The sequence below is a fragment of the Bidens hawaiensis genome, unplaced genomic scaffold (assembly GCF_021521415.1).
Source record: "Bidens hawaiensis isolate Kalapana, Puna unplaced genomic scaffold, B.hawaiensis_p1.1 tig00031549_1, whole genome shotgun sequence".
Classification (NCBI taxonomy): domain Eukaryota; kingdom Viridiplantae; phylum Streptophyta; class Magnoliopsida; order Asterales; family Asteraceae; genus Bidens; species Bidens hawaiensis.
This window is the reverse complement of record NW_027495344.1, coordinates 66,356-83,338: the sequence shown is the minus strand read 5'-3', so window position 1 is coordinate 83,338 and position 16,983 is coordinate 66,356. Positions and strand designations below refer to the sequence as shown.

The following is a 16,983-nucleotide window of genomic DNA, read 5'->3' as shown; positions in this document are numbered from 1 at the left end:
AGCTCACTTAGTTCTAGGATTATGACTACGGATTAATGTGACGAAAAGGCTTGTGTATCTTGTACTGTGTACTATTGATTAACAAAACAATGCAAAGACATGGTGAGTACTGTGTACTGTGTAGTGATGGATCGGCGCAGATGAAGGAAAGGAGAAGACAGGGTACGTTGGTTGGTACACAATATTGATGAATGATGCTTGACATGTGAATAACTTGTGCCAGATTTTATATAAAAAGAAGGGTTTTGCTAACCACACCCCCGCACTGCACCAGACGCCGCTTATAGATCTATCTGCAGCATATAAGGATATTTTCTAAAAAGGTTTTTTTTGTCTTTTTGTGTTAATTTTGTTTTACTTTTAATTTGATTTTATTCATTTTAATTATTGTTTTTCTTTTTGTTGTTTTATTAAAAATAGATTTTTTGTTTTATTTTCTTTATCAACAATTATAAAAATTATAACGAAACAATGTAAATAGACGATATATACATACACACAACCATTACAACGAGTTTGTACAAATAATAATAAAAATCTATCTTAATGGCAGTGTCACGAATGGCATCGTTGCCGTCGTGGCGTCGTGCTATCAAACCTACATCTGAATCCCGGTCTATCGTCGTCCTCGTGGCCACGCCTGACGCCCGATGTGCTCGCTTAATGGTCATAACGTGATGGTGGTTTTTGTGCTTTTTATTGTCACGTAAATCCTAAGATTTAATTATCTTTCGTTAATACGCTAATGACGTTGTCATTTATATATATATTTCTACATTTTGTTATTATTTGTACAAACTCGTTGTAATGGTGGTGGTTTTCATGTTTTTTATTGTACAACGTCGTCGTTGTCCTCGCGACCACACCTAATGCTCGATGTGCTCGCTTCATGGTCAGAACGCGGTGGTGGTTTTTTGTGATTTTTATCGATGTGCTCGATGTGGTCGCTTCATAATCAATTAAATTAAATTAAAACTAATATACATTAAACATAAAAAGACAAAACCACACGTTTTAAAAAAAAACACATATGCCACATATAGAGCTATAAGCCGTGGTTAAACAAAAGACAAAGAAACACATCTTTTTAGAAAACACCTATAAACCGTGAATATAGCTATAAGCGACGGTTTGAGCGGTTTTTAAACCACACCGGATTGTGATGGAGCATACGTTGCCACTGACAAGAAACACATGAATTTTGTTCATGGCTTATATACAATAATTTATATATGGATATTAAATTTGAAGAAGTTAATTTTTGGATCAGGATGGTTTAATAGTTAAATGGAATGTTGATGGTTGTTTGACAATTTAGTATCATGCTTTCTTAAAGAAAGAACACTATACCAATCATTGAATTCTTGTAATAAACAATTCAATGAAGTTTAAGTTGTGTCTCTATATCAATATAACAAGTTGTATGAAAACAAGTTTAACTTATTACTTTATTGTGTTTCTATAAGGATTTTTCTGTAGATGTATTTAATTATTTAAGAGGCATACTTTTTTTTATTTGAGTGGAAATACATATATTATACGAACTTAATATTATTTCAATATGTAATCGAATACATAAATATAAATTTATGCATTATTATTGCGTGTAATGTTATTATTTTTGTCTCTAACGTTCGTATGCTTTTATGTCGGTGCTAATTCACGAAATAGGTTCGTTAAAGTAAAACGAGCAAAACAAAAAGATAACGCTAGACGAATCAATTCGCTTTCGTCGTTGGTATTTTATAAAATAGTTATAAAATATAATCATATACCATATAATTCAAACATTATAGGATCATTAAATATATTTCAAGTCTCTAAAATAAGTTATCACCAACGTCTGTATCCGTCGGGTAAAATTGAAAGTTTAAGTAATTTGAATAAAAATAAATTACTTATATGCAATGTATTGTGTATATGTAGCTTATGCGCATAAACTCGTTATGATTAAACTTAACTCATTATTTGTAATATGTACTGTTGTCTCTTGGATCCCTATGGAACGCTTGAACAAAACCGTTTTTATACTTTATTGTTATCGAGCTCGATGCTTGCAAATAATGCCCATGTGACCTCTCTCATAACTTCATATACCTGATGTTGTAGGAATAGTCGTGTGTGAATTAAACAGATCACTTGATAGTGTTTGAACGAATGATTTATGACATTGGCTGAATAAGCAATGGAATTGTTGTTTGTTATTATTATTTATTATATGATGCATGATTAATTTTCTTATCTTACAAAGTGAATTGACATAATAGATGGGATTTGGAATGTATTCAATCCAAACTGATTAAAAGTTAAACTGTAAAAAATGGTTAAAAATGTTTTGTATGTATGCTCATAGTTAAATAGGTAAATATGATACTTTAAGTTTGATTACCATTTTCGAAATGGTCAAAGTTTGCATTTTGGTCAATACTGTCACAAATCCATTACAAATAAAGTGTCAATGTTTAAACTGTAAAAAATGGTTAAAATGTTTCATATGTATGTTCAAAGTTTGTGACTTTTAAAGCTAGTTTTTTTTATAATATGATATAAAGTATAAAACTAGATCATGACAAAAGTATTAGCTCAAAAAAATCTCCCAGTATTCAATATACTTGTAGTAAGTATAGTAATTTTTACAATGTGGCCCAAGCATGGCTGTTTTTGGACTTTTTCCCATTTTATGTCATTTCATTTTCATGTCCTTGAAGTTCTTTGACTTGTATATGGACTTACCCCATCTAGACATAATTCGCATGGCCTCTAAAGGCACCCAATGCACATGTTGCGCGCTCTAACTTTCCAATTCACCACGGGTCGATGGATGGGCATGAGTTTTACTTTTAGCCTATGGTAACTTATTAGTTCTTCAATAGATGTAATTAGGAGGTGGTTTAGATTAGACTTAACTCTTAAGCTGGACGCAATTAGTTTATTTGTAGTAAAGCTTATGGGTGCTTATTGTCTACGTTTTTCACTATATCTACTTGTTGACTTTCACCGCACTCTTCGGTTTTGAATGTACTGTTTTGTCACGTGAAGACTGAATAACAATAAAACACAACGGAAATAACTTAACAAATGTATATTAAGACACTAGGTCAATGTTACGGTCAAATGTTATATAATTACAAAACTAAAAACATCTATATAAACTTAATAACCAACTGGCGCTAATTCATCTGTGTATGATCTTCACAAACTTAATAGCGCTAAACATGTATGGTCTTTACAAACTTAATCATATATGGTCTTCACAAGCGCTAATTCATATATGGTCTTCACATACTTAATAAAAACCCGTGAAGCAAGTAAACATTATCTGCTAAACATCTACGGTCTTTACAAACTTAATAACCAACCCGCGCAACGTGTGGGTTATGAAAACTAGTTTATAACTAAAATGAACGAAAGCATTACAACAAACCACTCACGGCTTTTCTTGTGGTCTCCGTATGACTTATCAATTGTTTCTTAAATCAACATGTGGCCAGGGGCATAAACAGCTTTAGAGGAACGGGTTTGGCCAAACCCGTACAAAATTTTGTTTTAGTGTTATATATTAGTGTATTTTGATATCGAACCCGTAGAAATTTCAACATCAAACCCGTAGAAAACCCAAATCTAAGTGATAAAACAATCCTTCGTCCGTCCCTCAAAATTTTCCGAACCCGTAGGAAAGATTTTCTGGCTACGCCAGTGCATGTGACTTAGCTAAGTTGAGTCTCTTAGCCATAGTCAAGATCATCATGAACTTAAACCATGACAGACACTTACATGACTATATAAGCCCATTCACATAGTTGTGCTAAACATTCACGTAGTCGTACCAACACTTAAAGAAAGTTTTCATACTTACAACTCCAATCATGTATTCTAAATTACTTACCATTTGACTTGAATCGTTGGACTGCTCTTTGTCAACATCTATTTAAGACAAAATTCTAAATTTGGTTCGTGGTTATCTTCATTAGAGGTGAGCAAAAGAACTGCATCACTGAACTGACCCGAAAATCAGACTGGAACCGTGCCCTAAACCCGAACCGAAACCGGTTTTGACTTTCATTGACCAAATTGAAACGAATAAAATGTATTAAAATGTAGAGATGCTCTTCTCGGTATTAAAATAAATAAGAAGAGAAAAGAACATGATAATCAAATACCGGAAGCTATGGACATGAAACCATTACCATTGCATTGAATGGTAGATTCCTTTTGGTTTTAAGGGTCCGAAAATGAATTGAATATATGTTAATAAAGATTAGAGAAAATTCCAGATTACTATTATTATTATTATTATTACTATTATTATTATTATTATTATTATTATATGAAACCATTACCATTGCATTGAAAGTTTTAATTCTCAGATTACTATTATTATTATTATTATTATTATACCAAATTAGAATTGTAGATTTTTGACAAGATTTGAAAAAGCCCTAAATTTAAAAAGTAGGGTTCTTGAGATGAACAAGATGATGAAGATGAAGAAGATTCTGGGTTAGATGATAAAGTTGAAGATATAGGGGCAAAATGGTCATTTCAACTTTTTTTGGTTAGTCAACGCCGGTCAACTGACGGGAATGGCACATTCTGACCCGCCCGAATATCACAGACGTTCAAAATGCGCAATTTCGTTTTCAGGGGCTATTCCATCTTCATTTCAGGGAGTCAAATTGGAATTTTCTCTAAAGATTATCATATCCATACTTTAGGGAAAAACTTAGTGCACTTTGATTATTATTATTATTATTAGATATTTGGCCAGTGGCCACAATAAACAAAAAGAACTATGCATTTTTCATATGTTTTAAGTCAAAACTCTGCTCCTATATGCTTCTACTATTTCGGCTATACTTTGATACAATCTATAGTTTACAATTATAAACCTTCTGTCTTCTTCTAAATTGTGAAGTAACATATTATTCTGTGCTCCTCATTATGCGAGAATTAGGTTGTAACTTGGTTAAAAGACAAAATGGTGGAAATCATAAGCTTGCAGTCAATAGGTTTCGTTAGATACGCATCCATCCCGACCTCTAAACATTTAGCTTCATCCGATGACATGGCATGCACTGTCAATGCAACAATCGGGATATGCAAATCCGTTCCCATTTCCGCCCTTCTAATTGCTTTCGTTGCTTCATAACCGTCCATCTTTGGCATCTAAAATCTCAAAAATATCATTCAAATCAGAAACAATCACATAATTATATAACTTATATAAAGTTTCATAAATTCATAATACCTGACAATCCATGAGTATCAAGTCATACGATGGCGGGTCCCGCATCTTTTGCTGAGCTGTCATGTCGTCTTCTAAGGGACTTTGTAAAGCTTCAACAGCCTGCAATCCATCTCCTACAACTGCCACCGTGGCACCCATTTTTTCAAGCATTATAGTTGCCACTCTTTGGAGTATTGGTGTATCTTCTGCAAGCAAAATACGTACGCCTTCAAGCGACTTTTGAACATCAACGGTCTTCTCTGCATACTGCACACGTTTCTCCCGCGCATTATCATTATTAATCGCCACTGGAAATGACTCATTTGCCCCTGGTTTGTTCCTCTCTGAACAAACTTCAGTTAATTCAAGAAAACAGTTGTTCACAATTCCATATCTTGAAGAAGAAACCGCATGCCTCGTTTCTTCAACTTGAACTATTCCTGTTGAAGTAGAATTAACTGACTTTTCGGAGTCGTTTGAGCTTTCCGGATCCGAATGCACATTATCAATTTCAAGAAGTTCATGTGTTTCACTATCATCATGTCTTAAAGGAATCATTTTCTCTTTAATGGCAGCTTCCATTATCTGAACTAACTTTGATTTGTACAACGGTTCGTTAACCATCAACAAATGTCCTCGGTTATGAAGCTCCATTTTAATGGTGTTAGATGTATCATGGTTTAAAACCCATGCAAACTTTGCTCTTTTGTTGAATATATCCAGGAAATTGAGCTGTTCTTTCCATATATCCGTGCTTAATTTAAGCAGTCCGATATCAACGACTATGGTGAAAACCGAAGCCTCGATTTCCTGCTTCGTTATTGGTTTAACTTTTGAACATTCAAATGTTAAGTTTTGTGTATACCGTGAAGGTATAAACAGGTCTTATATATAAATTAGTCAACTTGACCTTGAAAGTCAACTGTATCTTTACGAGAAACTGGAAAATCTGTTACACATGTTGCCACTACTTTATTTATTCATAAGTTTCAACTTTCAGACATCTTTGAGGTTTGATGATTTGGTCAAACAGACTCGTTGCAGAATTTAAGATTTTTGAATTATTTTGCTACCAGTTCAAAACCATTTATTCTTCTATATTTGATTATTTTAAATATAGAAAGGAAATGTAGGATCAAAAATTTTTCTAGAACTTCGAACAATCTTATCAACTTAAAACACGAAGCTTGAATCTTTGACTTCAAAAGTCAAACTTTACCTTTTTTCTTACTTCATTGTTTTTTTTTCTTTTAGTTACAGCATACGGGCTTGAAAGGATCTATAGAACCACTTCTGGAAGAAGCTGATATCGACACAGATGGTAAGATTAGCTTGTCGTAGTTTCGTAGGCTGTTAAGAACTGCAAGCATGGAATTTGGGATAATTACATAATAAAACACCAAAAGCAATGCCCAAAGCGTGGCAAGAAAGATTTAGTCTCCTTAACGGTTGGCATTTTAGTCTCTGCAGAGGTCGGCGGTGCGGTCTCATAGAGTTTTGAGGTTTTCACGTTTCTTTAATGGAGTACATTTGATTTGTAGGTATTTGTATGTATATGTTTCTATAAGTTTAATATTGCAAGTGAATGACAAATCAATATTTTGGCCAATTATTCATTCATGTTTGTATGTGGCAAGTGAATAACAACAAATATAATGTTCGATAGAATATATGAAATGACATGAAAACACCACTAGCTTATAATTCGTATGACCACCTTTCAGATATTTATATCAGAAACAGAAACAAGTTAAATGTTGTTTTTGAAGTGAATTTTCTCATAAACAACATAAAATGGGTCACAAATGACATCAAAGAATTTTATATTTGTTGGGAAACAAATCCAGTTCAAAAGGGTAAATTTAACCAATTTGTATTACAAACATCCAACTGGAGGTGCATAAGAAACCCGAACCCGGAACCGGACCCAAAATAAAAACTCGGAACCGGTTTTTTTTAATACCCGAACCCGATCCTACCCGCAGGGTACGGATATGCTATGCATTTCGGTACTAAAACCCGAACCCGAATAGAACCCGGCAATACCCGAAAACCCGAACCGGTTCCATACCCGGAACTGGGTTTTTCCAATACTCGAAACCGGATATTTCAAATACCCGATGTATACCCGAAAATTACCCCGAAGAAGTGCAAACTTTAAAAAAATCCAATATATACCAAAAAAATACGCGAAAAAAAAGCCCGAAAATACCTGAAAAATACCCGGGAAAAAAAGCCCCAAAAAACCCGAAAATAGGGTTTTTTCAATACCCGAAAATAGGGTATTCAAATACCTGGTTCTAACCTGACCTGAAACCGATGCATAGGGTATGGTTTTTAGAGACAATACCTGGACCCGACCCGTTTATTACCAATACCCGATCATACCCGAACCCGGGTATTTGAAAAACCCGATTTGTGCACCTCTACATCAAACTTGATATATAATAATTATTGATATAATCCTTCATCTATTTTGTATTAGTTCAATGTTTAGGCCCTCTTGTAAACATTCAAGTGACAGGTGGTTTGTTTGATCATGATTAGCATGATGCATCGATCAAAGTAGAGTGTGTGTGGTGTTTACACATATTATAACAAGAGCATGTCAATAGTCAAAAATGTGTTTACACATATGATGTTGTTTTTGGGTTTGATATTAACTAAGAACCATACCAACTTTATAGGAAATGACTACTTTCATCAACGAGCATGTCAATAGTCAAAAGTGTGTTTACACATATGAGGTTGTTCTTGGGTTTGATATTAACTAAGAACCATACCAACTTTATAGGAAAAGACTACTTTCATTAACGAGCATGTCAATAGTCAAAAATGTGTTTACACATATGAGGTTGTTTGATAGGGACCGATTCGAGATGGTCAATCTCCCAGTTTAGCTTTTGTAGTAGACAAACACTCCCAAGAAATTAGAGAAGTGAATAAGACATTGCTGCCAATTTTCAATAGTTTTCATTCATACTAAAAACAAATACAAAGAAACTATAAATAGTTATGCAAACCACTTAGGTACTTACCCACTACTCCAAATAAACTAACCACTATGAATATTAAACTACCCACTACTAACTTATAGAGCCATTACTAAATGACTAAAATAAAGTAGTAAGTAAAAACTAATAATTAAATTAATACATACACGCATCAATACTTTATGTCTTTATGCATCAGACTTTCTTGTTTTTGTTTATTTATTTTTGTGTATGTTTGTTTAGTTTTGTTCATTTATGTTCGTAAATAAAATATGAATGAGCTGAAAGAAAAAATTGAACTATCCTATAGTTCTATTAAAATTTATAAGTATCATAATAAAATCACTTAAACCTTTTATTTATTTTTAAGTCATTCAACTAACTACTTGTGTTTAACATTGTGAAAGTTACAAGTGTTATTATTCTTATTCTTAGTATGGATTATAATCGACTAATGGATCATAGTTTGATTTATTGAAATTCAGTTTGTCATTTAAAAAAGTAATCACTATAGATACATATATTTCATTCATGCCACTTAATTTAAATGGCTTTAGTAAAACATTTCAGAAAGAACTAGTTACTCTTCATATCTTTTTTTCAAAAATATTATAAATTAGACTACTAATTTTTTTCAAAAATATGATTGGCATGTCGGTGGATGATTTTTCTTGGGTGAAGTCACCTTTTTTGTAATGAGTCAAAGTTGTCAATTATTGCTAGTTCTGTGACACATGAATTAATAGCAGTAATAAAGGTATTGTGAAGTGTCAACATAATATTATCACTAGAGGCTAGAAACCATAGAGCCTTAAAAATGAGCTCAAAATCATGAACTCAAAACACAAGTATAATCATGACAAAACCTCATGTTTTAGTAATGCCTTGTCCTATACAAGGCCGTGTAATTCCAATGATGGAGCTTGCCCAATGTTTAGTCACACAAGGAGTCAAATTTACATTTATTAACACAGAGGCTAGTCATATACTTGTGACAAGCAATTGTTTAGATAAAGATGATTTAGGGGATATGCACATGGTCTCGGTTCCGGATGGTTTAGACCCGTGGGACGGTAGGAGTGACCTATGTAAGTTGGGCATGTCAATGCTACAAACCATGCGCAACAAGCTTGAAGAACTAATAGAGATGATTAATAAAGAAGATCCAAGTAGAGTTACGTGTATTGTTGTTGATGATTCGCTTAGATGGGCCGTAGAAGTGGCAAAGAAGATGGGAATCAGAAGAGCTGTCTTCCGGGCTGCATCAGTAGCTACAATGGTTTATATATTGTCTGAAGAGGTAGGTCCCAGCAGAGCCCAGTTGGTCCCGCAAGACTCACCTTGAACAGGGACGTCGGCGCAAAGACCATCTGCTCCCGCAGGACCCACCATGCTCATAGAACCTTACGCGCAGTACGCAAGCTGTACATGCAGGGAAAGCCTCCCAATGGTGAAGTACCCCGCCTGTTCCCGCAGTTGCGGATACAAGCCATCACGGAAGGCTACCCGCAGACAGCAGGGCTACACGCACAAGACAATAGATACTTCAGTAGTCACATGAAGGAATGAGCAAGGCAGGAACAATCCCGCCTAAATGAGCCAGTCTGTATAATTCTGAAAGATCTTTTGTACTATACTTACCAAGGTATGGATAGGACAGACGATCTGACCAGAACAACCCGTGAGCCAATCACAGGGTGACAGCTCACCGACAACAGTGCGAGGAGGAGCACCCTCTAGTACTGTTTGTCACTATTAGCCGCTGCCTACTCACCAACCCTTACTGTGGGACATGCGCAGCCTACAGTTGGTGGAATAGTGTTACTATTGGCCGTAACCTTTTCACCAACCAGCATGGCCTGCGTACAATCCACAGTAGGTGGGACGTGCATAATCTACAGTTGGTGGAATAGTGCAGCCGACTTTGTCACTGTTGGCCGTAACCTACCCACCAACCAGTATGGCATGTGCATAGTCCACTGTTGGTAGAACAGGAATACTATTCAGCCGGCTGTACCTGCTTGGAAACCTACCTTCGGCTATAAATACTCCAACATCTCGGAATGGTAAGATCATCTGCTATCCAGTTATCTAGCAATCTCTTAATATACACTTATATTCAGAGCAACCTAGTCTGATTCTCACGCCGGAGGGTGGTCACAAGGAGGAACCCCCCCCTTCTCAGTGACGAGCTTACGGTGTTTGTTTTGCAGGTCTCCTGAAGAACAGCCTTCTCAGCTAGACCTCATCCGTGGGAAACATTACTTAACCCCCAGATTATCTATAATCTGTACCGGGTCACTTAGTGTTTCTTCATTGGCGCCATCCGTGCATAAAAGCTAGAACTATTTTAGTTTTTTCACAATTTCTGAAGAAATGGTTAACGTTACTCCGGTTCAAAGGCCAGTAACCGACCAAGAAACCCCGGTAACAACCCCAGCAACTGGGGGGAACACCGGCGGTTATACAATCCTTACGAACACTACCCCGACTACCCAAGCCGGGGCAAGTGGAGTAAATATTCCATTGGGGTTCTCCGATACCCAACTGGAAAAACGAACGAAGGTTCCTCGCCAAACACTAGATCAAGTGAAGGCGTGGGCCGAAGCACGGCAAAGAGAATTCCAAGCCGAATTGGACGAACGCTTGCGTTCAGTTCAACAGGCTGACGAATTCGCCAGTACTCGCCAACACCTCAATATGAGCAGTGACTGCGAGTACTCAGACGACGAGTTGGAGTCCGACACCGACGCGAACCCTCGCCATAAGGCGAAAGGGAAGCGTAAGGAAACGAACGTCCAACCAAAAAGGAATTTTGGGGAAGCCTTTAAACCAATCGTGGAGAGAAACCCGCGTGACTTTTCCAAAACCTTTAGACCAACTGCTACAAATGCAGGGAAGTCAAAGTTCGCAAGGGACATTGCGGAAGCAATCGCCCCGAGAAGTGCCAAACAAATGTCCAACATTGGCACTTATGATGGTCTATCCGACCCAGACGACCATTTGAACAGGTTCATTGCGGGGGCTACCGTCAGCAACTGGACGGAACCCACGTGGTGCTACATGTTCCAGATGACTCTGGTCGGAGCGGCCAGGGCATGGTTCGATCGTTTACCGATCCACCACATATATGACTGGGCGGACTTTCAGAACAAGTTCAGCCAGCATTTCAGCCAACAGAGGAAGTACACTGAAGAGCAGTGGACGATCCTTAACTGCGTGAGAGAGGAGGATGAATCTCTACTAGACTTCATCACTCGCTTCAACTCCAAAAAGCTTAGTCTCGGCAACATAAGTGAAGATCTGGTTCGCGCCGCCTTCATCCAAGGCGCCGAATACCCAGAACTTATCCGCACATTGACGGGTAAGGATGGCATGCCATCAACTTGGGATGCCATCATGACGGCGGCAAAGCGCTTTGCCGAGACGGAAAAGCAACTGGGAAGAGATCTTCCCCAGAGTACACACCTCTACACGCAGAGGACCAGAGAGAACAATGTCCGGATCGCCCGGCAGAACAAAAAGAGGAGTCTAGGTATTTGGCAGTCAAGGGTAAACTTTGACACCTCATCCAGCTCTCGCCCTCTTGTTGGCGGAAGGGACAACACACACCCTTCAAACCGAAAACACCGGTGGACGCCACTCACGAAGAGCGTCACGGAGATATTTGCCACGGAAAAATTGCCATGGCCTAAAGCCCCATTGATCCGGCAGAAACCTAATGCGGATCAAAGCAAATCCTGTGATTTCCACGGGACAAAGGGTCATGGTACTGAAGAGTGCACATCCTTGAAGGATATTATTGAGACATTTGTCAAGGACGAAAGGCTTGCACATCTTGTGGCATCGATCAGGAAGGGAGGAAGGAATGACAACCGGTACAGAGGTAACGGACGAAAGCCCGTCGATATCAGCATCAACATGGTTCATGGCAAGGTCAGAGGAAGAAAAAGACGGGTGGCAGAACCATGCGCGTGGAAGGAAGCTGAGGTGCGCTTCCCGCGAGTGCCAGGAGGCCCCAGCAAAGAAGGCCCCATCGTCATCAGAAGCCAGCTGGGGCACTACATCACTTCACGCACTCTTGCTGACAACGGCGCTTCGTCGACAGTGATGTACAGACAGTTCTTTGATAAGCTGGATGATGAAGACAAAGAACGCTTGGAAACGGTCTACGCTTCAATGGAAGGGTTTGACGGAAGTACAGAAACACCCCTGGGTATCCTATCTTTCCCCGTTACTCTTACTGATGGGAATCATTCACGCACAGAAGACGTGGATTTTGTCGTAATGAAAAAGCCACATCATACGTACGACATCCTATTCGGAAGAGACGGGATGGCAAGATTCAACGCCGTGGTATCTTCAGTCCATGGCATGATGGGATGGCCAACAGCTGAGGGTGTAGCAATGATCTCTGGCATTCCCCAGGTATGCATTGCATCTGTTTCATCTAAACCCAAACCGAAAAAGGCTAAACCAACCATCACTGAACCAGAAAAATGGGCCTTCAATGGCAAATACCCCGACCAGGCCGTTACCATTGGACCAACAATCGTTGATCCCACCCGCACCTTACTCAAACGCTTACTGCAGAAAAACGCTGACATCTTTGCGTGGGCACCAGCTGACATGACTGGTGTACCCCGAAGTAAGGCGGAGCATAAGCTCAAGTGCGATCCAGCTGTTACGCCAGTCGTACAAAAGCGCAGAGTAATGGGGCCTGAACAAACTAACGCGTGTAGAACCCAAGTCAAGGAACTCCTTGACGCAGGCATCGTACGCGTTAGTAGATATCAAACATGGGTTGCAAATCCCGTAATGGTACCGAAGAATGACAAACAATGGCGCATGTGCATAGATTTCAAAGATTTGAACAAAGCATGCCCCAAAGATTGTTATCCGTTACCAGAAATTGATCTCAAAGTGGATTCGTTGGCACCATTTCGCCTCAAATGCTTCTTGGATGCGTATAAGGGGTACCACCAAATCCACATGGCCATTGATGACCAGGACAAAACCGCATTTCGGACGCCCGATGGTACATTTTGTTATAAAATGATGCCATTCGGACTTAAGAATGCAGGGTCCACGTACCAACGACTAATGGACAAAGAGTTTCATGCCCAAATCGGGAGAAACTTGGAAGTCTATATGGATGATTTGGTCATCAAAAGCCTCGAGCCAGAGGTGATGTTGAAAGACATTGAAGAAACTTTCAACACGCTCCGAAAGATAAACATGAAGCTCAACCCGAGCAAGTGTTCATTTGGGATGGAAGAAGGGAAGTTCTTGGGAGTCATTGTTACTAAAGATGGCTTTAGAGCGAACCCTGAAAAGGTCGAAGCCATTGTTAAAATGGAATCACCTACCACCATCAAACAGGCTCAGACACTGAATGGACGACTAGTCGCACTTAATCGCTTCTTGGCAAACCATGCAGATAAGTCGTTTCCTTTCGTGTCAACATTGAGAAACTGCTTGAAGAAAACGCACTTCCGCTGGACACCAGAAGCGGAAGCAGCTTTTCAGGAGATTCGGTCACGCCTGATCGAACTCCCAACACTTACAGCACCACAAGCGGGAGAGGAGTTAATCCTATACCTTTCCGCAACAGATAGAGCAACCGGGGCAGTCCTGCTAGTAGAACGAAAGGGCATCCAGATGCCAATCTATTATGTTAGCCGTGTACTAACAGACGTAGAAACCCGGTACTCTACCCTCGAAAAATTAGTCTTAGCACTTATACATGCTTCACGCAGGTTAAGACGATATTTCCAGGGCCACCCAATCACCATTCTCACCAACTTCAAACTCTCAAACGTTCTAGGCAAACCCGAATTATCGGGACGTCTAGCCAAATGGGCAATTGAATTGGGAGAATATGCAATTAAGTACAAGCCAAGACCAGCCATAAAAGGCCAGGTCCTGGCCGACTTTATTGCAGAAATCCCCGCTTCGCGGGAGAAAGAGTGCCAGGAGGAGGCTCAACCCTCCCCGGCACAGGACGTCAATGATGTCTGGCGACTCTACACTGATGGAGCAGCCAGTAACGAGGGTTCAGGCGCAGGGTTAAAATTAACCAACCCAGCAGGCCAAGAATATACTTACGCTATTCGGTTGGATTTTCCAAGTACGAATAATGAAGCCGAATATGAAGCATTCTTGGCCGGTTTGAGAATTGCGCGTAAGATGGGAGTGAAAAACTTGGAAGCCCACGTGGATTCCATGCTGGTGGCCAACCAAATAAATGGGACGTACACGGCTGTGAACGACACCATGGCCCTGTACCTCGCCCAGGCAAAAACCCTTATGCGTGATTTTAGTGATTGTAAAGTCATACACGTCAAGCGCAGCGAAAACAAATCTGCGGATGCGTTAAGCAAGCTTGCATCACTAGCCTTCACCCACTTGGGAAAGGACATCCGCATTGAACTCCTCGAAGCACCATCAGTCCCGCACAAGGAAATTTGTGTCATCCAAACCAGTACAGAAACGTGGATGACACCAATAATAAATTACCTTGCAGCAGGAATACTACCAGAGTCAAAAACACAGGCAAGAAAACTACGCTGTAAAGCACTGAATTATCAACTCGTCAATGACGTCCTTTACAGACGTAACTTTCTTGGCCCACTCTTGAGATGCGTGGACAACCAAGATGCCGACTACCTCTTAAGGGAAGTACACGAAGGTATCTGTGGGGTACACGCAGGTCCCCGCGCTGTTGTAGCCAAGTTAAACAACGCGGGATACTTTTGGCCGGGGATGCATACGGATGCACTGGCATACATCAGAAAATGCAGGTCTTGCCAGCTTTACGCACCTAACACGCATCGCCCAAAAAATGAACTGGTTCCAGTCACTTCTTTGTGGCCATTTCAGAAGTGGGCCATCGATGTGACAGGCCCATTTCCTATAGCAGCAGGAAATGTTCAGTTCCTAGTGGTAGCCATCGACTACTTCACCAAGTGGATAGAAGCAAAACCTTTAGCCCAAACAACCGCAAAGCATATCAAAAAATTTATTTGGGAATTTATAATTTGTCGTTTTGGACTTCCACAGAATTTGGTGAGCGATAACGGCACCAACTTTGCTGACAAGAAGCTACAGCAGTGGCTGAAAGAACTTCAAATCACCCACACCTTTACCTCAGTGGCACACCCGCAAGGTAATGGTGAGGTGGAAAGAGCAAACAAAAGCATCGTTGATGGCATAAAGAAAAGACTCTCGGAGCACAGATCCGGCTGGGTGGACGAGCTTCCGCACGTCCTTTGGGCAAACAGAACGCTGAAGAAGGCCAGTACGGGAGAAACCCCGTTCAGCCTCACTTATGGCACTGAAGCCATGGTCCCGGTCGAAATTGGTCTACCCTCACCAAGGGTCTTGAGTCAGCCAGAAGACAATGATGCGGAAAGACGGTTGGATCTTATGCTAACCGAGGAACGCAGAGACTTAGCCGCAGTGCGTGAAGAGAACTACAAACGACAAATGCAAAAGTACTACAACACGCGGGTAAAACTCTGCAACTTCAAGGAAGGAGACTACATACTGCGTAACAACGAGGCTTCGAACCAAGAACGCCCAGGAAAGTTGGCCCGGTCTGGGAAGGGCCATACGTTATCAAATAGGTTCTGGGAAAGGGCGCATACCGGCTCGAAAGGCTCGATGGCACTCCCATCCCAAGAACATGGAATGGAGCTCAATTACGCAAATGTTATATGTAGATCAATTCCAAAACTTGTAAAGAAAAGGCCAAGAGCCACTTCTAATGGAAATGATTCTCCTTTCATAATGTGTTTACCTTTATCCTTATGAACTCCCCACTGGTGCCGGTATTTACCGCATAAATGGGGAGAAGTAAGTCGTTACGTGTGGAAGGCGGCAAAACCCGCATAAACACAACGTTAAAAATAAGGGAAACCTACACGCAGGTATGATGTAAGTAAAGTTTAGCCATCTTTGTAAGTGCAAGTGACGGTCTTATCCGCACAATCACAAATAAGGAAGCAAAACTTCAAACTATCATCTACCACGTTCAAAGGTTATCAAAAAAAAAAAAAAAAAAAAAAAAAGGAAAACCTACACGCAGGTCAGGTATGGGTAAAGTTTAGCCATCCTGCCAAGTGCAAGTGACGGTTCTACCCGCACAATCACGAAAAAGGAAGCGAAACTTTAACCCATCATCAACCACGTTCAACAGGTTAACTTATTCTAAAACACTTGGAAAATTGCTAACTTAAACTAAGTATGCAAGTCATGAGTTTATAAAGCAAGGAATCCAAAGAAGGAAATAACAATCTTATCCGCAAAAAGATTTATATTTCAATGATATATTACAAGAATGGCCGGGTTACTACCCGCCTAAAAGAGTAAATCTATACAAGTCTATCTTAGCAATGGAAAGGGATCTTCAGGGTCAAGCTTCAGGGCCGCTTCCACTTGGACCCGCTCCGTCAGAAGAACGGGGTGGTTCGAGGAAAGCTTTGAGGACAGCTAACCCATCATCAGCAACAGCTACTTCGTCCACCTTTTCCACCACTGGATGCGGGAAGGCGGCGTATTGGTTCAATGCTTGGTCATAAATGGCTTCGGTATCCACATTGAACAAAGGGAAGTTGGAAGGCGGGACGCCTTTCTCAACAAACCCTAGACCAAGCAAGAAGCCGGCCTTTTCCCCATCCTCATGAGAAGCGTTGAGGGCTGCGCTCATAGCATCATCGTAAGAGGTCTCTGAAAAGACCCTACGCACAACCTACAAAGAAA

The 16,983-nt window shown here is 39.9% G+C and overlaps 1 protein-coding gene and 2 pseudogenes across 2 annotated transcripts in view; 2 read left to right on the top strand and 1 right to left on the bottom strand.

The window, feature by feature from the left end:
- LOC143582387 (calcium-dependent protein kinase 18-like) overlaps nt 1–6,619 on the top strand; it is a 93,722-nt pseudogene extending 87,103 nt beyond the window's left edge.
- LOC143582392 (histidine kinase 1 pseudogene) lies at nt 4,951–6,057 on the bottom strand (annotated as a pseudogene). Its single transcript, XR_013143961.1, has 2 exons — nt 5,249–6,057; nt 4,951–5,166 (listed from the first exon to the last, which is right to left on the bottom strand). The product of XR_013143961.1 is annotated as a histidine kinase 1 pseudogene (transcript).
- Nucleotides 6,620–9,136: 2,517 nt separating the features above from the next.
- LOC143582386 (UDP-glycosyltransferase 83A1-like) overlaps nt 9,137–16,983 on the top strand; it is a 28,998-nt gene continuing 21,151 nt past the window's right edge. Inside the window, exon 1 of the mRNA XM_077064968.1 lies at nt 9,137–9,520. Coding sequence (XP_076921083.1) covers nt 9,137–9,520 — 384 coding nt within the window. The remainder of the gene's footprint in view (nt 9,521–16,983) is intronic.